Source organism: Cibotium barometz, unplaced genomic scaffold, assembly GCF_041138505.1.
Source record: "Cibotium barometz isolate CiBa-2024 unplaced genomic scaffold, ASM4113850v1 ctg453, whole genome shotgun sequence".
NCBI classification, from domain to species: domain Eukaryota; kingdom Viridiplantae; phylum Streptophyta; class Polypodiopsida; order Cyatheales; family Cibotiaceae; genus Cibotium; species Cibotium barometz.
In genome coordinates, this window is record NW_028229442.1 from 762,027 (window position 1) to 787,309 (window position 25,283).

At 44.5% G+C, this 25,283-nt stretch overlaps 1 protein-coding gene across 5 annotated transcripts in view; it reads right to left on the reverse strand.

The window, feature by feature from the left end:
* Positions 1-2,169: 2,169 nt before the first annotated feature.
* LOC147602584 (uncharacterized) overlaps positions 2,170-25,283 on the reverse strand; it is a 41,727-nt gene continuing 18,613 nt past the window's right edge. For 4 of the 5 annotated variants that reach the window (XM_086797851.1, XM_086797853.1, XM_086797854.1 and 1 more), the window contains exons 6-7: positions 2,534-2,899; positions 2,174-2,434 (exon numbers count right to left, since the gene is read on the reverse strand). In XM_086797851.1, coding sequence (XP_086653977.1) covers positions 2,306-2,434; positions 2,534-2,899 — 495 coding nt within the window. In that variant the 3' untranslated portion in view covers positions 2,174-2,305. Of the gene's footprint in view, positions 2,435-2,533; positions 2,900-25,283 lie in introns of all 5 variants that reach the window. The other variant, XM_086797855.1, reaches the window with a different exon arrangement.

Sequence of the window (25,283 nt, forward strand, 5' to 3'; positions counted from 1 at the left end):
ATAATTTTTTTATCCTAGTGCTTCGTCATAATGCCGTCCCCTCTAACAAGATTACATACGAACTTAGCTCATTGGTAGGTATAGTCCCTCCCCTTTAACCTATAATCCTAAAGTAAGTTTTGGCTAAAAAACAACACTCCCTCATTGAAATTTGGTGTACTGAATGATGCTATCATACTTAAGACTCTTGTAATACTTATCGACAATCTAAATTTGACAACAAACTTTAATTATAATCTTGTCTAACTTCACAGATTTCTAAGGTGTGGGTTACTAAGTTCAACATGCACACACACACACACACACACACACACACACACACTTGTGTGTCTCTACATACATGTATACATATGTATGCATGCATGTGTGTGGCTGTAGGTGTGGGTACATATGTACATGTGTGTTTGTGTGTGTGGACATTTTTCTTTTGTTCAGAGTTTCTTTGAGAAATATTGACCCAAAGAACTAGATCGCTCACCCTTGTATTCTCATCCGCGATTGCTTGTAGCAAGAAGCAAGGGTTGAACCTACATGATCCACATGCAACTTTGGCCTCCCAAATGACTCGACTACACCTCAAGAGACAATATATGTGGATATTTCTCTCTCTCTCTCTCTCTCTCTCTCTCTCTCTCTCTCTCAATAAATAAAATTAAATAAACAAGAGATAAAAAATAGAGAAGAGATTACCGTCGACACAAGATTGCCTGGATGAGTGTGGCCCTTCCACCACTCACCCATATTTATATATATTAGAAAAGCTAATAGATAACTCCAAAAACAAAGCACAAGTGCTTTTGAGTGTTTGAGCGTAAAAGCTCTACAAAAATATAACAATCTACAAATATAAAGTCTTGGGCCTACCAAAAGTATAAAATACTAATTGGTATGTACAAAGGTTTGAGACCTTAGCCTTACAAAATGTTCATACTAAAATATGAAACCATAAAAGATGTTCACATGTCTTCCAAAATATCTTATATAGTCCAACACTACGATTAACACATAATCTACCACTCAATCATCGCCTTCATCAAAAATAATATTAGTCAATACACACAGCTGATTAAACACTAATCTTGACTATATCAACTAACACACACAACTAAACACATTAATCCTGATAGACATCATACCAACGCATTAATCCTAGTAGATGATATAAATAAAAGACACATCCAAAATAAAATATCCCAAAATAAAATAATAAAAATCTCCATAGAGGTTATGACTAACATTCCCTCTAATGTTAGTCATAACATGTATAGAGATGCCTATTACTTTATTTTATAAAACATAACAAGCACGCACACACACAAGTTGGGCGAGTGTGGTCGAGGTGGAGAGGTAAGGAGAGTAGACTAGAGCAGTCGATACTAAGCCTAAATAACCTATAATCGTCTATAATAAAAGATTCTTCATCAACCCAATGAGATTTGTGACCTAAGTAAGATTCCTCATTGACCTTCTATTGATAATATTTCAAGTATTACCACATCACATCACATGTTACTTAAAAATTAATCGTTTTGGTAAATCCAATAGGTGGTTCATCAGCATCTCCCACAATATATTATGTTTTTTATGTAGACGACATTCCCATCTAAGAAAAAGATATTCACAACAATAGACCCTCATGGATAGATAGTGCTTAATTCATTAACCATAAATCGGTACCCTTCATAAGTTCATTACCAAAGGAGTCTTCATTTGTATGCTATTTTTCTCAAATGAGCTTTGAAGCTTAAAGACTTCTCTCTAACACCCTTGAGAAAACTTGACAGGTTTACAACCAATAATTTAAAAATACTAATACCTTGATTCTAAAAACTTTTCCAAAGTCAACCATTGCTTTAGAGGTTATATCAAAGCATTATCAATGAAATATGTAAGTGCTTTCAATGCTTTAAAAATTGGTTAGGATGTTGATTGGTTTAGAACTAGTAAATATGATCATAGCCTCAAAATCATAGAAAATAGGGCACCCAAATTTTTAAAAAAAATTTTGAAGGCATTTCAATTAATTAGTTTAAGAATTCCAAAAACCCTTGATTGAAACCTATGGTTGTAAAAGCAATAATTTTTTAGTACCCTAATAAGAAAATTGGGTGTAATAATAATATGCACTTCTAACAAAGCAAACAAGGCGTTTTTTTGTAAAGTGGAATATGCTATTTAATATTCTTTTAAATTAATGAGAGTTTAGACGGTCAGACAAAGCATATATGAGCTGCTCATCCAAGGTAAAAAGAGCAGCGCTCGTGCTGCCAAAAATTCATCTTACAAGGCTTGCAGTGCGCTGATGCTACATTTGGCTCTCTCTTAAGAAATCCATAAAGTGTAGGTCATCAGACCCTAAACTCTTCTGAGAATCACTCCAGAACTTAAACCTTTCGAGGACGTCTAAAGCTTCTTGAGAATTCAAGAGAGATTCCTGCATTCGTTCGAGCAGCATGTCACACAATAGGAGGTAAAAGAACAACATTGCATAGAATCTAGATGCTCCGGCCTTGTCTATCTCTACCATACTCACCATCATGAAGTCCGGTGGCGTGTCGAGCATGATGTTTTCAAGTGCTTCAAACTTGTTGCCCATATCTCCTCCATTGCTGATGTCCATCTTGGAGACAGTTTCATCAACAATGCCTTCGGCTACATCATGCTTGCTCTTAAGTTTCAAAGCTGCCTGGATGTTCTCATTGGCAAGGAGTTTCAACAGATCTGAGTCGTTAATCCTTGCACCACGTACATCCAACAAACCATCAATTTGTGGTGTCTGTACACCACTTGTTAAGTCATTGACAGGCTGAAGTTCACATCCATTTTGCAATTCTATCCTCTCCAAAGAACAGAGTGTGCCGTTTTCTCCCATCTCAGGGCTGCCTTTGGTGGCACCTGTCTGTCATGAGAAGAAACACTCAATCGAATAGCTATAATGTACAAGCCACGTTCAATTGATGTACACAAATCTTTACTTATTTGTGGACTGAAGGACACACATACACAAACATGCACAGGCACAAGCACATAGTAGGTTTCATCTTTAACCTGTAAACTTCAACCTTTCTTGCAACTTTTAAGATGGTCAAATTTATTAAATCTCGATTTCCAGGCATGATTACATACAATCCTGGTGTGAGAGGTCTTTCATCAAATGGAGGGGTCAGAAGTATGGGCAGTTTGAAGAACTTTGATAGTCACTGAACTCATGCACAAACATTGGGGAGTTCATGATACATGGCAACTCTCTATCTACCCACAATTAAAAATATGACTTTGAAGCATAACAAGCCACTGTCTATGGGCGTGTAGTGTAGCGGTGAGGGAGTTCGACAGTGCCAGAAGAAGACCCAGGTTTGAACCTTGCTAGCTATACCCGTTGGATGCACTGTCGTCTATTACTAAACCATACAGATTGTCTTTCAAAAAAAAAAACACTTCATACCAGGAAACCACATGAATGTTAAAGGGTATGCAGCGTGAAATACAACAAGGCATACTTGTGGAGCAAATTTTGGCAGAACAAAAAGACGAGAAATTTTGGGAGATTTCACAATGGAGGATATGCACAAATACAAAAAAATGTTTTCCTAATGCACGACAAATGCTTAGGTATGAGCACCCCACAAAAACTCTCCCTCTTCACATCAGGGAGGGACTCCAAATACTGTCAAATGGTGAAGCAGCTGGCTTGCAAGGATTTAAGGCAGAGATACTCACGAGATGACTAATTAATGGATCCTGGATGTTTCTTTTGGCAATGCAACATGGGATACTCAATGGACCATGAACTGGATAAAACCTCTTTACAAATGGTATGTGGGATCCAAAAGATGCGTGATTAAGGTGTGCAATGATGAACTATTTTAAATGCAAAGAGGAGAGAGAAAACCCCAGACACTCAATTGGAAACAATAACCCCCTCAAGGGCCCCTACCTTGTAGTGTATTTTCTTTATCACGAAGTACAATGCAGATTGGATCCCTTGACCCGGATGTATCTTGCTTTATTATGAAGTCAAAGCAAGTACAATGCAAATTCGATTGATGACATGAATGTATCTTTCTCCTTGCTTAATTGAGCGAGGGTCTCTGTATACAAGCTGAACAAAAGGCCGGAACTTGCTGATCTGAGCCTTTTGTTTGGTACTGTATTCATTTGTACATGGACATCATCCGGTTCATTGAACCCATGGAGCATTGTATTTGTTAAATACTCCCAATAATATATCATATATTGAGGGGGGGGTCGGCCCGTTCCGGCCCCAGTGCTGGTGTCCATCTATTTCATTTCAATTTGCAGTTGTTTTTATTTCAAATTGTGATATTAAGTTGTGCTATTACGCATGTCGGTGTCAAACGGAGTCTATTCCCACTTGACGGGATCGGTTTCACCAACCTCCCTCCTGCAGCTTCAGGAGCAAATCCCAGACAGCCTGTGGGTCTCAGTTGGAGAGGCCACCTGCACAGAGATCCAATCAATCAAGAAGAGGAGGGTGGCATATCGGTACCATGCCAGGATCTCCTTTTGGACTCACGTAGGGAACAAGGTCACCCGTGATCTCTTTGAGACTGCAGGCCCTCACCATCACAGAGATGGGATTCGGAGGTTGAGGAGCCCAAACTGTATCATAGAGTCAGATCCCCGGTTCGGCCATAGCCACAAGCTTTTTCAGAGATCTCCTCTCAGCAGATTCCCTCACCCCGCAGGTGGAGGCGGCGAGGGCGACAGTTTGGCAGCATATGCGGGAGGTGGTGCCCCTACACCTCCAGGCACTCTTGTGCTCCTCTCTCTCTCATCGAGCTGCAAGATTCACTTCGAGCCCTTCCCTCAGGGGGCAAGCGTCCAAGTGAGGATGGCTTAACAGTCTCTGTTTTGCTGCCCCATTGGGATCCCATGTAAGGCAGTTTCATGGCCGCCTTCAATGAGATCATGGCCTCAGGACACATGCTAGAGAGTCTCTATGAGAGGCTGATCCACTTGATTCCATGACGAAGGAGGGTGGTGACCATTTGGAGATTCGTCAGTGGCGCCCCATCACCCTCTTAGGAAATGTCTAAGCCCAATGGGGCGTGCCGTGACAGACTTAACCACGTATCCAAAAGATAATGATAGAGAGAGAGAGAGAGAGAGAGAGAGAGAGAGAGAGAAGAGAATAGGGATCTTGCATAGTACACCACACTAAGCGGAGAACAGGCCCCACCCCCTTTCAGGAATTTATTCAAGAACAATCCACGGGCACGTTGGCCAAGATTAATACAATCAATGAATACAAAAAAAAACAGATATGCCGATGTAGGATATCCAAGTCGACGTCGATGTCAATGTCGAGGCACAAGTTCTCTAATGCCAAGCACACCACGAGGATGACCCACAAGAAACTCTCACAGCGCTAGTACTAGATCCAATATCCAGATCCAAAGCCAATGAATCCAAATCCAAGTCTAAATCCAAATCCAAGTTCATATCCAAGTTCAAGTCCAAGTCCAGATCTAGATTCACTCGCTCATCCCATGAGTAATCTCCACAACTCCTACAGCCTTGTCCGATGAAGGAAACCATGGAAAAGCTCTTTTTGGCAAGAAAACTGATATAAAACCTGTTTAAATGGTTTTCGGACAATAAAAACCTCCAAAAAGCAATTTTTGGGGTTTTTGGAACAGTTTTGGGATTTCTGAAATTTTTAGGGCTTCTGAATTTTCAGTCCGTTCAGTTCCGTACGGCTGTATAGATCCGTACAGTCGTATAGACAGATGATGATGTGGCACTACAGCCGATGAAGGCGCTCTGAAATCAACGGCAGCGATGAAAAATTCCGTGATCAAGTAGATGATGATGGAGAAGATGATCTCCACACTTCAATGAAGATGGCAATGCGATGAAGAGGTTCGTCTTCAACTTGATTCTCAAGAGAGGCTCATGCTTCTTTTATACTTGGGGAAGCCTTGCTTTTTGCCAAAAAGTGATGCTTTTGGTTTGATTTTGCCTTTTACTTTGCTTTTGGTCTTTTTAATAGTATAATATTACTCAACTTTAATCAAAAGTTCTTGTTTTGCTTTTCTAGCTTCAAGGCCTTGCTTTTTGGTCATGGAGCTGCTTTTTGAAAAAGCATCTTTTAGCTTTTTGGTCCAACTCAATCTCCTCTTTCTAATGGTGCCCTTGGCTCGCAGTCAACCCTGTTTGACTTTTTGCTTTGTCTCTGCTTTTTGACCAAGAATGGTGCTTTTTCTTAATCAAACCTTATGGACCCTATCCCCATGTCTTCTTCCACCTCTCTAGTGTCTAGGCATCTGTTTCATCATGTGAAACAGAGCTAGGAGGACCAAATAGTTACAAAATCCTCACCAAAGCCATCAGTCGACGCCTGCAGTCTCATCTCCCTAACCCAATTCATGGCACCCAAACCAACTTCATCAAGGATAGGAGCATCTTGGATAAAATCTTCACCTTTTGGGAGGCAATAGCTTAAGCCAGGTTTCGTAGGGAGGAAATGTCTGTTCTACTATTGGACTTTGAGAAGGCCTATGATAGAGTCAATTGGGCTTTCTTGGAGGGCACCGTGCTTGGGATGGGCTTTCTAGCTAGATGGATTAGAGGTGTCTCCGCCCTTTATTCGGCAACTCATAGCCAGGTCCTCATCCAAGGAGCCAAGGTGGATAGGTTTCTGATTTCTAGATCAATCGCCACCCTTTCCTCTTCCTCTTCGCAGTGGAGGCGATGAGCAGCTTTCTCTCCATGCAAGAGATAGGACTCCAAGGTCTCTACCTCCCCATTAGATCCTAGAAGGAGCTTCTTGACTCGGAGTTCATAGATGGCACAACCAGCTACCTCTGAGGAGAGGAGGGGAACCTTCAGAGATTTGCCCTCGCCATCAATGCACAAGCTGTGTGGTTTTTGCGTGGGATCTTCACCCATCCCAGCTTGGCATCCAATTGAGTCATTCGAGTGGATCCCCAGGGACACCTCAATTAGATACCTCGGGTGTCGGGTTGAGATTGACAACTCAGCAGAGCAGCACCTAGCCCCCCTTCTTCTCAGCATTCGGAAGAATCTTTTGTATTGGAGCACCGCTCAGCTCTCCCTCACCGACTACGTGATCGTGGACAATCATGTGCTCCTAGCCACCATGTGGTACATCACATCTTATTGGACATTTTCCGAAGCATGCCTGGGTCAAGTTCAATGACTGATCTAGAACTTTTTGTGGGTCAAGTCCAATGGCCGGCCGGCTTGGACCAAGGTGGCTTGGAGGGTGATCATTCAACCACGGACACGTGCAGGGTTGGGCATCATTGACCCAACTATGCAAAGCAGGGCATGTTGATCATCAAAGGCCTTCTATGTAACTCGCCCAGGAAGCGCGGAAGTGGGTGTGCATTGCTTGACCATAAGCACAATTAAACATTTTGGCATTAGATCATAGCCATTAAACAATCCACAAAGCTGAAAATAAAAGTTGCACAACTGACACCGCATAGAGCCCACCCCCCCCCCCCCCCCCCCCGCGCACAGTATTTTATTACCCAAGGAGAAATATCATGTACAAGCTTTGAGGGCATTTTGGAGATGTCGAATTATCCATATACAATCAAAAACCTGTCCTTCATCCAATATGGATGATCCATACCTATGAACCTGCTAAATAGCCATATGGTTCATCCATAGCCGTATAGAAACTATACATCAGCCCATATGCTTCATCCATATGTCAATAAACTGTAGGGTAACACATATGCCTCTTCCATGAGTGCATAAACGTGGATGGAAGCACATATACCTCTTCCTTGAGTGCATAAACCTGTAGGGCAACACATACGCCTCTTCCATGAGTGCATAAACTTGTAGAACAGCTTATATATCGCATAAAACCAGATATTTCAGCAAGCTTTAGGACTATTTATGTAACCGATCCCGTCAAGTGGGAAGGACTCCGTTGGACACCCACACGCGTAATAGCACAACTTTAAAACCACAATTTGAAATGGACAACTTTTTTTTCCATTTTTTCCGGAAAAAATGGACAACTTAATACAACTTGAAATTGAAATGAAATGCAATGAAATGGAAAGATGGACACCAGCACTGGGACCGGAACGGGCTGACCCCCCCCCCCCCCCCCCCCCTCAATATATGATATATTTATTGGGAGTATTTAACAAATACAATGCTCCATGGGTTCCAAGAACCAGATGATGTCCATGTACATATGAATACAGTACCAAACAAATAGGCTCGAAGTCGACGTTCGAAGTAGATGCTCGAAGCAGAACGACCACTAGCGTGGTCCAGTCTCTACGGTCCTGTGCTTTCACAGGACTCCGCGGAGAGCGCCTCACTGGTGTTCCGAGACCACGCACAAACAGGCGCTCTCGTACTAACGCCTGGCTCTCCCGATCTCAGCACCTTTGGACCGAGGTTCTCCAATAGAGCTTGGACTACCCGGCTTCGAACGGGTGTTACCGAGGGGAATGAATCCCTTATCAGATTTAACACAAAGTACTTTATTTAAATCTAAAAATTCACTTACTTGTGGATAGATGAAAGACCCATACCCGAGGTATCTGTCTGTGTGCAGCTACTAGTGGAGGATACCAGGGATGTAGCTGCCTGACTGTAAGAGTACAGACACAGTTGCCTGGCTGTAGATGAACACCCTGGCTACAAAGAGAAGATGGAGGTGGTGTAGTCACTTGCAGCCTGCTGGACAGAAGGAGCAGCCACTTACAGTCGCCTACTGCTGGAGATGGCGTAGAGGAGCAGCCGACAGTGGAAGAGCAGAGGCGTAGTCTGATTGTAGAAGTCGCCTGCAGCCTGTGTTGCTTGTAGTGCAGAAAGTTCAGCCACTTAAATAGACCTCAGCCGCCTGGTTGTGTGCAGCCATAAACTGTAAAGGTAAAGTGGGCGCAGCCTGAGTGAAGCAAAAACGCAGCTGATGTGCAGTCGTCTGCTGGAGGAGAAATATGCACAGTAGCCTGCAGCGCCTGGCTGAAGAAGTACACAGCTGCCTGTGGAATAGGCAACCTGCGCAGCATACAGGTGATTGGATGAGCAGCAGCACAGCAGTCTTGTACAATTCGCTGCCTGATTATATTGATACACAGCAGCCTGGGAAGGAGAAGAAACGCCGCATGAATTGAGGCAGCCGCCTGTGGGGAAACATGCGCAAGAGAGAGGGTAGTTGATCTCCACGAAGATGGTGGAAGCGAATCGCCGGGTGATGACTACGCTGGAGGAGAAGGCTTTTTTTTTATAAAATTTAAAGTGGAGTAAAACCCTTTGATTTGGCTGGCTCCCCACGTTTGCATGTGGGTGGCCAGTTCCAAGGTGGGTTGGGTAGGTGACCCACCCACACACACACACTTTTAAGTGGGGCTCCCCACCTAGGCCCCTAAGTGGGTGCCCAAAGGGGGTGTCCACTTTTAAGTGAGTGTGAACATATAACCTTATAAATCAAAAGGTTAGAAATAAGAGTATTAAACTAACATGTTCAATATACTTACCCACCCACACACACACACTTTAAGTGGGGCTCCCCACCTTGGCCCCTAAGTGGGTGCCCAAAGGGGGTGCACACTTTTAAGTGAGTGTGAACATATAACCTTATAAATCAAAAGGTTAGAAATAAGAGTATTAAACTAACATGTTCAATATACTTACCACCTGTTCACATGCACCAAAACTCGTCAGAAGACAGAGCAAACTTCACGACTCACTAGCAGGCGTCCCCGCTCAGTAAGTAACACGTCAAGCAGGCAAACACAAAAATACAAGTCATGCAAAAACAGTTTCAAACATGCAGAACATGAGTGCATGTGCAAATAGTATCATGGACATATCTCCCGTTCATGGAACAAGTACAAAATATCTATCGGCACAAAATGGCACGACGTAAAACATAAAAACCTGGTCTTCCTATGGTGTGACAGTCCCATAGGTAAGACACGGCACGAATACTGGCTCTTCCATGGCGTGACAATCCCAAGGGTCGAACACAGTCCAGGTCATACACAGGTGGCACCAGTCTGGCTCCCGTCCATACGACACCATCCTGCTAACACACGGGTGGCACCAGTCTGGCTCCCGTCCATGTCAGCAAAATACTGGCCTCTTCACATGAGACACTGGCCTGGCCTCAAGTAAACGAGACACAAAAATTGGAGATGGACCAAATGGTCGGCCAATTGGTGACATCCCCCCGGGCTTCTAAAGAGTTGTCCTCAACTGAAAAGCCTCAAGATATGCCTACAACAATTGTGGGTAATCAACAAAATAGTCCTCATTTACCCACTTGGCATCAATAGGCAAATAATTCTTAAACTTCACAAGGTATCTCTTGGAAAGCTTTCCTGCAGGTAGCTTTCTCTCCTTGTGAAAAACAATCTGTTCTAGCTGGAGGATCTCCTCAAGCTCTTCAATCTCTGGTGGATCTTCTGTGACAGGCTCATCAGGATCTGGCCCCACATATTTCCGAAATAGACTCAAATGAAAAGCATTGTGAATCTTCCAGTGACTAGGTAAAGCAAGCCTGTATGACACTTCATTGATCTTGTGAATCACCTTGAAGGGTCCATAATAGCGAGGAGAAAGCTTAGGGTATGATCCTTCTCGTCCTGGCCTCTTCCGAAGCCTAGCCTTCTCAAATTTCAGCAAAACCCAATCACCTTCTTTGACTTCCATGTCCCTTCTGTGCTTGTCAGCAGCCATTTTATGCTTATCCTGAGATCTTGCAATGGCTGTCCGCACCTGACCAAAGGCTACATCCAAGTCACGAACATATTCATCACCTGCAAAAATCTCATCCTTTGTACGAAGGATGGGTGGCAATACCACTCTGCCATAGATAATCTCAAACGGAGCCTTTCCCGTGGAGGCATGGATCGTATTGTTGTAGGCAAACTCAACAAGTGGAAGATACTTCTCCCATGCAATCTTTTGATCTGCCACATAACACTTCAATAAATCCAACACGGCTGAATTTGCAGCTTCACTTTGGCCATCCGTTTGGGGATGATAAGCTGATGAAAACTCAAGTTTAGTACCCATATTATCAAATAAAGCCCTCTAAAAGAGGCTTGTAGTCCTGGGATCTCTATCCCCAACAATGGATTTAGGCATACCATGATGCTTGAAAATATTAGCAAGAAAAAGCTTTACCATATGATCAGCTTTGATGGTTTTCTTGACAGGCAAGAAATGAGCTTGCTTGCTAAACCTGTCCACAATGGTCCAAATAGCATCATTCCCATGCTGGGATCTAGGCAAGTCCATAATAAAATCCATAGTAATACTTTCCCAAGGTTGCGAGGGAATAGGCAATGGCTGAAGCAAACCTTTTGGTTTTTGCCTATCAAATTTCACCTTTTGGCAAGTAATACAGGCACGCACATAAGCCTCAATATCTTTACGCATGCTTGGCCAAAAGAAATACCTCTGAATCATGCATGTAGTAGGCATGATACCTCTATGACCAACATAAGGTGGAGCGTGATATTCATCCATAACCTTTGGACGCAAATCCTTCACCACACATAGGCAATGATCCTTCATAAGATAACCCTCGTTGATAACATAAGAGGCATGTGAATGACCAGCCATCAAATCAGTCCATATATGGCAAAAATCAGCATCCAAATGATACAAATCTCGCATAGCAGATAAGTCTCCATGAGAGGCCACTGAGACTGCAGCTACATAAGGCCTCCTGGATAGTGCATCGGCCACTACATTTTTCTTTCCTGGAGTATGCACAATCTGAAAATGTGTGTGGGAGAAGGAATTAGGGTTAGGTTATGTGGGAGACATACACAGAGAAGCAAGGGAGAGAGAGAGAGAGAGAGTTGTGGGGATAAGTCAACTCATGAGGCATGAGTGTGTGACTCCCCTATCACACATGTATATTGCACTAGTACACATAGTGCACTTAGTACATTAAAAGTACTAAGTGTACTATGTACTATAACTTATGGGCTTGTACACACTATAAGGGTGGGCATAACGCCTTTACCCCAACAACCTCCCACTTAAAGGCAAAGTGCCCTTAAATGAAGGAAAAGAAAAATCAGCATGTACATGATAATATACAAGGCCATATCAAGGCTGAAACTGGCCTCATCCAATGCCCATCAAGTGTCTGCAATGAGCAAACCGCTCCGGAGGCAAACTCTTTGTCAACAGATCAGCCGGGTTATCATCCGTATGAATCTTAACAAGCTGAATTTGCTTGTTCTCTATCACCTCTCTGATGAAGTGATACTTCACATCCACATGCTTCGTCTTTGCATGAAAGACAGGGTTCTTTGCCAACTGGATGGCACTCTGACTGTCACAATGCAACAATGGAATATCCCCTGTATAACCCAAATCAACCACTAACCGAGATAGCCATAATGCCTCCTTGCAAGCCTCTGTGGCTCCAATATACTCGGCCTCTGTAGTAGATAAGGCTGTGCACTTCTGCATCCTGGATATCCATGACACAGCACCTCCTGTGAATGTAAACACATAACCGGTAGTAGACTTCCGGTTATCTGGATGACCGGCATAATCCGAATCCGTATAACCATGCACTAATGCATCCTGTTTGCCAAAACATATGCACATATCCTGTGTGCCCTTCAGGTATCTCATGACACCTTTCACTGCTTCCCAATGCTTCTTGCCAGGGTTGGCCATGTATCTAGAAACCACTCCCACTGCAAATGCAATGTCCGGCCTAGTAGCAACCATGGCATACATGAGACTACCACAAGCTGAAGCATACGGAATTTTGGCCATATCAGCCCTGTCTCTATCTGACTGTGGGCTGTCCATAGGACTGAGTTTCACATATGGAGGCAAAGGAGTACTAGTCTTCTTCCCCCCATCCATATTGAACCTCTGCAAGACTTTGCCAATGTATTCCTTCTGAGACAAATACAACACATGCTGATTTCTATCCCGAAGTATCCGCATACCCAAGATGTGATTTGCATCACCCAAATCCTTCATATCAAAGGTTTGATGCAGCCTCTGCTTCAAGGCATCCATCTCCTTACGAGATTTCCCGGCAATCAACATATCATCAACATACAAGATGAGGATCAATAGACTGCCATCCAAAGCTTTCTTTGTGTACAAGTAGTAATCTATGTCACTTCTCCTGAATTTCTGAGATTTCATGAATGTATCAAATTTGTGATACCATTCTCTTGGTGCCTGTTTGAGCCCATAAAGACTCTTTTTCAGCTTGCATACAAGCTTCTCCTTTCCACTCACTGCATAACCCTCTGGCTGCTGCATATATATCTCCTCATGGAGATCACCGTGAAGAAAAGCAGTCTTCACATCCATCTGAATCAAGTCCAGATCATCATGTGCAACCAAAGCTAACACAGCTCTAAGTGTGGTCATTTTGACCACTGGAGAGAAGATCTCCTCAAAGTCCACACCATATTCCTGCTTGAAGCCCTTAGCCACTAACCTGGCTTTGTATCTTGGCTTTGCATCTGGTGCAACTTTGAGCCTGTATACCCATTTGCATGGCAAAACCTTCTTGCCTGCAGGCAAATGCACCAACTTCCAAGTTCCATTTTTATGGAGAGAATCCATCTCTGACTTCATGGCACGCTCCCATAGAGCTTTGTCTGCCCTCTGTAAAGCCTCTTTGTAACATGAGGGCTCCCCACAGTCAGTGAGCATCAAGTAGTCAACCCCTGGAACAAACCTGTCAGGGGCTCTGGAGGGTCTTGTGGACCTCCGTACCCAATGACCATCATTTGCAGGTTGCTGTCCAGCCTGCATATCACCCATTGGTGGCTCCTGTTCCATGCCATAAGGCTGAAAAATCATGCCCGGTATCTCCTCCAACTGTGGTATATCCATAGGGATATCTTCTGCCATCTCTGGCTGTCCATTTGGACCATTTTCAGCACCATTTAAGGGCTGGTTTTCCTGCTGTAATGGCTGATTTACAGCCCTTTGTTGTTGTCCATGATGTCCATCATCATCAAAGATGACTCTGCCAGGCTCCTGTTGCCTTGCAGGCTCCTTATACATGCATGTTTCATCAAAAATGACATCATTGCTGCGTATGATCTTTCTATTCATGGGATCCCAAAGTCTATACCCCATTTCACCTATGTCACCATATCCTAGGAATATGCATTTGTGAGACTTAGGATCAAGTTTGGTGCGCATTTCCCTGCGTATGTGCACGTACGCAACGCAACCAAACACTCTCAAGTGCTTGTATGACGGAGGCTTCCCTGTCCATACTTCTTCTGGCACTTTCCCACCAAGCCTCGTGTTAGGTGACCTGTTTATAAGGTGAACGGCTGTCATAACAGCTTCAGCCCAAAAACCATGAGGTAATGCAGCATGTGACAACATAGAACGGACCTTCTCCTGAATGGTCCTGTTCATCCTCTCTGCTGTCCCGTTTTGTGGAGGATCATAAGGAGTAGAGAGCTCCCTCTTGATGCCTTTAGCATCACAAAAGTCCTGAAACTGTTTGGAGATGTACTCTCCACCATTGTCGGAACGCAAAGCCTTCAGTGTTTTGCCAGTTTGATTCTCAACAAGAGCAACAAACTTCTGAAACACTGAGAATGTATCACTCTTCAAACGAAGAGGATAAACCCACACCTTGCGTGTGGCATCATCTATAAAAGACACAAAGTATTTTGCCCCTCCCAAAGAAAGCTGAGGCATCTCACATACATCTGTATGCACAAGCTCTAACTGAGCATCTTTCTGTCCAAGAGCTTTCTTGTGGGGGCACTGCAATTGCCTGCCATATATACAATGCTCACAAAACTGAAAACTTGAAAACTTTAGAGAAGGCAAGTAACCCAAACGAGACAATTGCTCCATTCCTTTGACACTCATGTGTCCCAACCGGCTATGCCACACAGAAATTTCCGGCAGCTCGGTTGCATTTACATTAGCATGGTGACAAACACCTGCATGCATAAAGTAAAGAGTGTCCACCTTAGAGCCTCTGGCAACAACCAGTGAGCCCTTACTAATTTTCCACTTTCCACTACCAAATGTGGTAACATAATCAGCATCATCAAGCTGTCCAGTAGAAAGCAGGTTCTTCTTGATCTCAGGCACATGCCTGACATCATGGAGCATAAGCTGTGAGCCATCTGAAAACACAAGCCTCACATCACCTCTGCCAAGAATCTTGCATGCATGGTTATCACCCAAATAAACCACTCCTTCATTGCCAACAGTATACCTGACAAACAAGTCTCTGCAACCTGTGACATGAAAGGAGGCACCTGAATCAATGATCGCCCTTTGGCTTTACATCTTTGGCTTCATCTTTCTCTTTGTCTTTGCCTTTTCCCTTTTCCTTTTGATCATTTTTCCATTTGTAGCATTGCTTTTTAATGTGTCCCTTCTTGCCACAATAATGGCATTCCAAATCCTTTTTGGAGCGAGACTTGCTCCTTCCCCTTTCTTGGCTTTTTCCCCTTTGCTGGGATCTCCCATGTGCATTCATTGCATTGGACTTTCCAACAGAGTTGTTTTTCCTGTTCATCTCTTCTTGAAGAAGAGCACCCTCAACATCTGCATATGACAGCATAGCATTCGAATTGCTAGTGGCTGTCCTGAATGTGTCCCAACTCTCTGGCAAAGTGCATAACAAAAAAGTGGCTTTGAACTCATCGTCCATTGCCAACTTTTGATTAATGACCTGGCTGACAATGCCATTAAACTCATTTAAATGGGCTGTCATAGACGCCCCTTCCTTCATCTGAAGACCTATGAGTTTCTTCAACCAATACTGAGGCACTTTGTTGGGCATACAAGTCCTGCAATCTCTGCCACATTCCCCAAGCTGTCTTCTCTTCACGAATGCTGAAAAGTAATGAGTCTGACACAGACAACATGATAGTAGATCTTGCCAGCTCATCCATATCTTCCCACTCTTCAGCAGTAAGAGAAGCGGGCATCACACCCCGTTCTTTGATAGGCTTGTGCTGCTTTTTCTGGAGCAACACATTGTAGCACTGGGTTTGCCAAATATCATAATTATGCGAGCCTTCAAGCTTCTTGATGTGAAGCAATGAAGAGCTCTCACCTGTGGTTGCCATAGCAAAATGCAACCTGTCAATGCCTGACTCCCTGCAAAAATGTGCAATCACTGCACCAAAAGCAGACAAAGTGCTCACAGTTTTTCTCCCAAGCTTTATCTCCCACTGCGGAAGCACAAATGCAACTTTTCTCCCACTGTATGTGATGAAAACACCAAAATCTGGTTGCTGCAGATTTTGGACAGCACCTTAAATGTGCTCTTTTGCCCTTCCAAAGTACTGTACAGCAGTACCAAGTGCTCACCAATGATGTACCAAACCTATACCGGCAAATACAGCAGCTGAAATTGAACCTTTTCCTCGCTCAAATCAGTGTACAGCCATGCCAAAACTTGCACAAAGCTGTGCCAAATCTGTACCAGCAGGTACAATAGCAACAAATGCTCTCCTGGCTGTCCAAATGAGTGAAAATCAGACTTTTACAGTCCTGTACACTGCATACAACAGTCTCGAACAGAAATTGGGCAAAAGCCCCTTGACTGCAAGCTGATTTTTTGAGGATTCAAGGCATAAATGTCTTGCCTGCTGCTTTGCCAAGCTCAACAAGCATACAAACTTGAAAAGCCCCTTGATTTAAGATCAATTTTTGATCATACATGGTACATTGACGCACATGAAGGCATCCAGAGTGTTCACGATGCTTCCCCCTGGCCACATATACATCAAATACATGAAAGCACCTTGATTCACAGGCACATTGAGTGCTTGTAAGGCATCAGCACATTATCCACAGCATCAAATGCGATTGCCTGCATGCAAATCAACCAAATCGGCACAAAAGCCCCTTGATTTGCACTGCAATTTGCTGCAATTTTTGCCCAAATGTGCGATTTCTCACATCATACAGCATGTATGAGTGCTTAATTGCACAATTACATCAAAAGCCCCAAATTTCGACATCCAATTTCCTGCAAATTGATCCTGATTGTGACCAATTTCCTGCAAATTGATCCTGATTGTGACCAATGTCACCCAATTTTGCCAATTTTGCTCAAAAATTGAGCAATTGGGCACCTGTACCTGCTCAATTGTTGATTGTACTTGCTCAATTGCAAATCCCAAAAAAAATTTGAGAAAAATACCTTGTAATTTCTGATTTTTTCTTCAATTTGCAGGCTGAATTTTGTTGTTGCAAATTTGGTGCTGCTGCAGAAATCTGATGCAGATGAGGGACTCCTCAGGCATGAGTATCCTCAAAGAGAGCAGCCCAAAACATGGGCAAAGAGAGATGCTGCTTCACTGCCATGTTGCAGGTGCAGCAGCTTAATCATGTGAAGAGGTTGCAGCCAGTACAACAAGGGGGCAGCCAAGTAGAAGCCCTACGCAGCCATAGCCCAGCCAGCGCAGCCCGTCCAGGTGACGTGGCGCTGCCACGTGGCACCGGCGACTACTGCAGAGGCGGCTGATGGGCACAGGCGGCAGGCATGGCACGGGCGAGCAGTCCAGCAGGCGCACAAAACGGCGATCACTTGAGCCGGCGCACAAAACAGCTGCGAACCCCAAAAGCGCTACACGTACCCGGTACTTATCACGCCTTCGCCTATCCACGATTCAACGCCCGCCTTCGCTCATGTTTCGCCTAGCGCCAGCCAACGATTCTTCGCTCCCTGCTTTCGCTCAACGCTCGACTTTGCTGCCTTTGCCGTGTAGAGCTACAGCTCACGTATTGCTGCCCCCTTCGCCTATTCACAAGCAGCTTCGCCATCACTGCCAGTGTGGGGTTACGCCTTGTGGCCACCAACACTTTGCTGCGATGCCTCTTCTACGCCGGTGCCTGCTATCAAGGAGAAGAGGGAAGAGGGAGGGATCACTAAGCTCTGATACCAGTTGTGTGGGAGAAGGAATTAGGGTTAGGTTATGTGGGAGACATACACAGAGAAGCAAGGGAGAGAGAGAGAAAGAGAGTTGTGGGGATAAGTCAACTCATGAGGCATGAGTGTGTGACTCCCCTATCACACATGTATATTGCACTAGTACACATAGTGCACTTAGTACATTAAAAGTACTAAGTGTACTATGTACTATAACTTATGGGCTTGTACACACTATAAGGGTGGGCATAACGCCTTTACCCCAACAAAATGAAACATGGAAAGAAAGTTTGCCATTCTCATCTGCTTCTCTGAAAGCTTTGTTTGAGATAGAAAGTATCTCAAGCTTTGATGATCTGTCTTGACTACAAATTCAGTCCCAAGAAGATAATGTTTCCATATCTTTAAGGCGTGAATTACAGCCAAGAGCTCTTTCTCATAGATATCCATATGAAGCTCAGCATCATGCAAACGACGGCTCTCGTATGCAACTGCATGCCCTTCTTGATTTAGGACAGCTCCTATGCAATCACCACAAGCATCACATTCAACTACGAATGACTTGTGCAAGTCAGGAACAATCAATACTGGACCACATATGATAGCATGCTTGAGCTGCAAGAAAGCATCATGTTCCTTTGTAGTCCATTTGAAAGCGATTTTCTTCTTTGTGAGATCATGTAGAGGAGTGGCAATCATAGCAAAATGCCTTATGAAACGCCTATAATACGAACATAATCCCAGAAAACTATGTACTTGATGTACGTTTTGCAATTCGGGCCAATTCCGAATGGTCTCTATCTTTGCAGGATCCATTGTGACTCCATCTTTGGATACAATATGACCCAAATAATGAATCTCTGAAAGGAAAAACTCACTTTTCTTGGCATTAATGAGAACAGTTTATGCCGCTGCAACTCTTCGAGAACACTGTGACCAAATGAGTTCTGTGTTCCTGCTCATTCTTGGAGAAAACCAAGATATCATCAAAGAAGACTCCTGTAAACTTGCGATGGGGTCGGAATATCCTATCCATCATACGATTAAATGTAGCAAGAGCATTGGTGAGACCAAAAGGCATTACCAAAAATTCATATAGTCCAAAGGCTGTCCTGAAAGCAATTTTATGGACATCTTGTGGCACCACTCGGATTTGGTGTTAACCACTCTTCAAATCAAGTCGGCTGAAACAAGCCGAACCATCAAGCTTATCCAAAATATCATCAATACGCGGAATTGGGAATCTGTTCTTGATGGTAAGCTTGTTCAAAGCTCTATAGTCCACACACATACGGAATGATCCATCCTTCTTTTGAACAAGAAGCACAGGAGAGCAGTAAGGTGAGGAACTGGGCTGAACCAAACCTTTCTCTAAAAGCTCATTTACCTGCTTCATGATTTCTTCTTCTTGTGCAGCACTCACTCGGTATGCGGGTTTGTTGGGTGGAGAACTACCTGGCACAAGATCTATGCGATGATCTTCGGGCCTCTGGGGAGGTAATTCTCCTGGCAAAGTATCAGCAAAACAGTCCTTGAATGCATTAAGAAAATTCAGCCTATAATTAGACATAGCATCCACATTTTGATGATTTGGCACAAGGCTATCACGAACAAAGACCAAGTACGCAGAAAGACTCTTTTTCATTGCTTTATTAATTTGGATGTGTGATACAAGTGGGATGGAATCCCCTTCTTTGCTAGCATCAATAAATGTGGCCTTTATGCATAAAAGAAATCATATTGGACTTGTAGTCTTTGTGGGGCTCAACCCTATGGTGCCACGGCTTGCCCAACAATACATCACATCCATTTAGTGGAGCAACTAGGAAATGTTCATTATCAAGGTAGTCCTGGATATGGATGCGCAACTTCCCTATCAAAGGGATAACTTGCACCTCTTTACCAATAAATGCAGCTTCGGCTTCAATCTGAGGTCCCATCTTCTCAACCTCAATACCCACTGCAGCTGCCATTTGCATAGAGATGAAGTTATCGGTTGCACAGTCATCAAACATGAATAAGGCGGGCTGATCCTTGATTTGTCCCCAAGCCTTGCAAACCATTCGCTCTTTTGCATCATGACTTGTATTTCCTTGCACATCAGGAACTGCATGTACATTAGCCTTGGTCTGCTTGTCCTCGTGCTTAGGTTTGCGATCTGGGCATTGTCGAAACATGTGGTCTTTGCTACCACAAGAAAAGCATTTTCCATCCTTGGCATATTGCTCTCTTTGCTCCGGGGTTAAGCTGAAATTGTTCTTCCTTGGGCCCTGATCTTTAGATGTGTTATTTTCAGCTTTACCACCCTTGTAGGTCTCCCGGAAGTTCTTTTTAGGTGGCTGTCCACCCTTTTGCAGATTTGGGACAGCCTTGTCTTTCCCCTTTGAACCTCCTTGATCCTGTTTAATCTTGAGCACCAATTGCTCCGTAGCAAGAGCAGAAGCTATGAGCTGTTGCAAAGTATGTTTCGGGTGCAATTCAATGCCCGAACGATATGCTGGTTGCAGTCCAGAACGAAACTTCCTCTTTCTTTCATCCTCAGTGATTTGCATAAAAGGAGTTACTTCCAACAATACTTTCCAGAACTTGTTAACATACTGTTGCACGCTTTCATTATCTCTTTGCTCCAGCCTGTCCCACTTTTGGGTGAGAGTTTGCTCCGCATTTGGTGGCAAAAACTGAGCATAGAATCGGTCCTTAAATTCCTTCCAAGTGGAAATGGGATCCTTGGTGATCTTTTCAGTGATCCACCAATGAGCAGCAGTCCCTTTCAAAAACATGCTAGCATGGCGTACTTTTGACTTTTCAGTAAAGTCCTCATCGCTAAAAGCAATGTCGAACTGTGCCACAAATGCTAACACTTTAGAAGCATCATGTTCACTATGAAAGACATCAAACTTAACAGATTTGTCACCTGCTTTGAATTCCTTGAGCTTTCTGGCATGAGGCTCATGGTCTTCTCTTTTTCTTTTCCCCTTATCCAACGGGGCAGCCCTATCTACATGGGCTCCATGGGCCGTCATAGAAGTTTCATGAGGCACGGTGGCATGTGCTCCACGAACTTGAAACTCAGATGCATGTGACTTACCTACATAAGCCAGTGTCTCTCCATGAGACAACTCAGAAGGCAAAATTTTTCTAGCAGCAGACCTGTCACCCCTACCATGGGATACATGTCTTGAATGCATATGACTTTCATGCCCTCCATGAGCACTGGCATACATATATCTGTCAGGCTTTGTGCCTTGTGGAGAAGATGCATGTCGAGAGGTGACTGTCACCTCTTCCTTTTGCATAAAAGATTTCAGCCTTTGAGATGCGGGATCTCCATGCTTCAAACGAGGTGAATTTTTGAATTTCAGCTCTCCGTCGTCCCCCTCTTTGATATCACCTTTGCGGAGGAGGTAGGCAAGTGCCAACTCCCTTGGCTTCTTGCCCACTTCCCGTGCCATAGACTCAAAAGTTACATCTACCATTGCATCAACCTTCCTGGCTTCAATAGCACTTTGCACATGGGGATCTTCATGCAAAAACTTTAACTCTTGCTCTTGAGCCTGCAGAAGTTTTCTCATATGTTCCATTTTAGCCCTCATTGCATCAGGCTCTTGTTCAAGCATAGCTGTCTTTCCTGGAGACAGTTGACCCTTTGATTCACTATCATTAACCCTTTCAAGGGGCTTGTGTCTTCCTCGCAGTGCATCAGACCCACGAGAGGCACTAGATGGACCCCTCGAATTTGGCACTTCCAAAGGATTGCCTTGGCTGTCCATTGTGTTTAAGTGTGCTAAAAGCGGGATGTCCAGTACTCAAGTTCGTTTCCCCACTAGGAAGAGGGAAACAACCGTGCTCTGATACCAATGTAACCGATCCCGTCAAGTGGGAATGACTCCGTTGGACACCCACACGCGTAATAGCACAACTTTAAAACCACAATTTGAAATGGACAACTTAATACAACTTGAAATTGAAATGAAATGAAATGAAATGGAAAGATGGACACCAGCACTGGGGCCGGAACAGGCCGACCCCCCCCTCAATATATGATATATTTATTGGGAGTATTTAACAAATACAATGCTCCATGGGTTCCAAGAACCAGATGATGTCCATGTATATATGAATACAGTACCAAACAAATAGGCTCGAAGTCGACGTTCGAAGTAGATGCTCGAAGTAGAACGACCACTAGCGTGGTCCAGTCTCTACGGTCCTGTGCTTTCACTGGACTCCACGGAGAGCGCCTCACTGGTGTTCCGAGACCACGCACAAACAGGCGCTTTCGTACTAACGCCTAGCTCTCCTGATCTCAGCACCTTTGGACCGAGGTTCTCCAATAGAGCTTGGACTACCCGGCTTCGAACGGGTGTTACCGAGGGGAATGAATCCCTTATCAGATTTAACACAAAGTACTTTATTTAAATCTGAAAATTCACTTACTTGTGGATAGATGAAAGACCCATACCCAAGGTATCTGTTTGTGTGTAGCTACTAGTGGAGGATACCAGGGATGTAGCCGCCTGACTGTAAGAGTACAGACACAGTCGCTTGGCTGTAGATGAACACCTTGGCTACAAAGAGAAGATGGAGGCGGTGTAGTCACTTGCAGCCTGCTGGACAGAAGGAGCAGCCACTTACAGTCGCCTGCTCTGCTGGAGATGGCGTAGAGGAGCAGCCGACGGTGGAAGAGCAGAGGCGTAGTCTGATTGTAGAAGTCGCCTACAGCCTGTGTTGCTTGTAGTGCAGAAAGTTCAGCCACTTATATAGACCTCACCCGCCTGGTTGTGTGCAGCCATAAACTGTAAAGGTAAAGTGGGCGCAGCCTGAGTGAAGCAAAAACGCAGCTGATGTGCAGTCGTCTGCTGGAGGAGAAATATGCGCAGCAGCCTGCAAGACAGGCAGTGCAGCGCCTGGCTGAAGAAGTACACAGCTGCCTGTGGAATAGACAGCCTGCGCAGCATACAAGTGACTGGATGAGCAGCAGCGCAGCAGTCTTGTACAATTCGCTGCCTGATTATATTGGTACACAACAGCCTGGGAAGGAGAAGAAACGCCGCATGAATTGAGGCAGCCGCCTGTGGGGAAACATGCGCAAGAGAGATGGTCGCCGACAGTTGATCTCCACAAAGATGGTCTAAGCGAATCGCCGGGTGATGACTACGCTAGAGGAGAAGGCTTTTTTTTTTATAAAATTTAAAGTGGAGTAAAACCCTTTGATTTGGCTGGCTCCCCACGTTTGCATGTGGGTGGCCAGTTCCAAGGTGGGTTGGGTAGGTGACCCACCCACACACACACACTTTAAGTGGGGCTCCCCACCTTGGCCCCTAAGTGGGTGCCCAAAGGGGGTGCCCACTTTTAAGTGAGTGTGAACATATAACCTTATAAATCAAAAGGTTAGAAATAAGAGTATTAAACTAACATGTTCAATATACTTACCACCTATTCACATGCACCAAAACTTGTCAGAAGACAGAGCAGACTTCACGACTCATTGGCAAGCGTCCCCGCTCAGTAAGTAACACATCAAGCAGGCAAACACAAAAAAACAATTTCAAACATGCAGAACATGAGTGCATGTGCAAATAGTATCATGGACATATCTCCCGTTCATGGAACAAGTACAAAATATTTGTCGGCACAAAATGGCACAACATAAAACATAAAAACCTGGTCTTCCTATGGAGTGACAGTCCCATAGGTAAGACACGGCACGAATACTGGCTCTTCCATGGCGTGACAATCCCATGGGTCGAACACAGTCCAGGTCATACACGGGTGGCACCAGTCTGGCTCCCGTCCATGTCAGCAAAATACTGGCCTCTTCACATGAGACACTGGCCTGGCCTCAAGTGAACGAGACACAAAAACTGGAGATGGACCAAATGGTCGGCCAAGTGGTGACAATTTTGCTGAAAAACAGCCGTCCGGGGTGTGCACAATGGTATAGAGTAGTGAAAATCATCTTCCCCAAGCTGGATATGGCTATGGTGGTGTCATGTGCATCATAGATGCCATGGACAATCTCAGGGCTAGATCCAGAGGGGGCAAACAGATAAATAGTATGAACCAGATAGAGTCAGAGTGTGGAGCACAAGATACAGAAGTGGCCAGGTTGGACTTGGAGAAGCACCAGGGTGCAGTCGGCTGAGTACAGGAGCTGTCGGCTGTACCAGAAAGCAAGGCGGCTGTAGGCGCATGATGGCAAGGCAAGAACACCAGTCGGCTGAATTTAAATGGCATGTAAATCATTTATGACTGGCCGACCAGCAGTCGGCCAGTTTACCAGCAGTCCAAGAAGTCCAAGAGAGGTATAAAAGGCAAAGGGTGCTCCTCATTGTAAGCATTCAGCCCACTAGGGGTTTGGATCAGTAGGGTCCTAGTCTAGGGCAGAATTTTGGGTGTTTTACCACCTTTTCAAGAAGGCAGCCAAGGGCTGCAGATATGTACCCTTTTTGTACCATAGTATATACTGAATTTCCAGCACTTCTCACTCTCTCTCTCTACTCTCTCTCTACCTGCGTTTTTGCATCAGATGGTGCGTTTTTGCATCAGAAGGTTTCCAAGAGTGTTTAGGGCTGAAAGAAGACTCCCAGAGCTTCCGTGTGTTACATTGGTATCAGAGCATCAGGCTCAGCAAAGCTAAACACTGATTCAGTCCCAGATGATGGTGTACAGGTCCAAGGTACAGGAAAGTACACGGATTCAAAGCCCAAGGCAAGGAGCACAGAATCGGGAAGAACTCCCAGGAGGTTTGTTGGTGGTGTTCCACAGTGCCAAATGGGGATGGCAGTTTTGTGAGCTAGATAGGTTCTCACGTAACGTTCCCAAGGGAGGTTGATCCTCCAAGGGTGATGTGAGAGTGCCAGACTCAGTTCCAGGAATGAACACCAAGACGGTGTTCAGAGTCAGGGCAGGAATGGAATGTGGACTAGAGGAAGACCAGATGCATAGATCTTCATCAGAGACAGAGTGGTTTGGAGAACAGACCGGATTTTCAGAGAAAAGGGTTTGCCAGGGATGGAGGATGACAGAGGGACTTCGGGACAGGATTGGGATGATGACAGTCATCCAAGAGCAGGTTGGATTCCCGTCATCAAGTTTAGCAGAGGGGGATGTCATGTGCATCATAGATGCCATGGACAATCTCAGGGCTAGATCCAGAGGGGGCAAACAGATAAATAGTATGAACCAGATAGAGTCAGAGTGTGGAGCACAAGATACAGAAGTGGCCAGGTTGGACTTGGAGAAGCACCAGCGTGCAGTCGGCTGAGTACAGGAGCTATCGGCTGTACCAGAAAGCAAGGCGGCTGTAGGCGCATGATGGCAAGGCAAGAACACCAGTCGGCTGAATTTAAATGGCATGTAAATCATTTATGACTGGCCGACCAGCAGT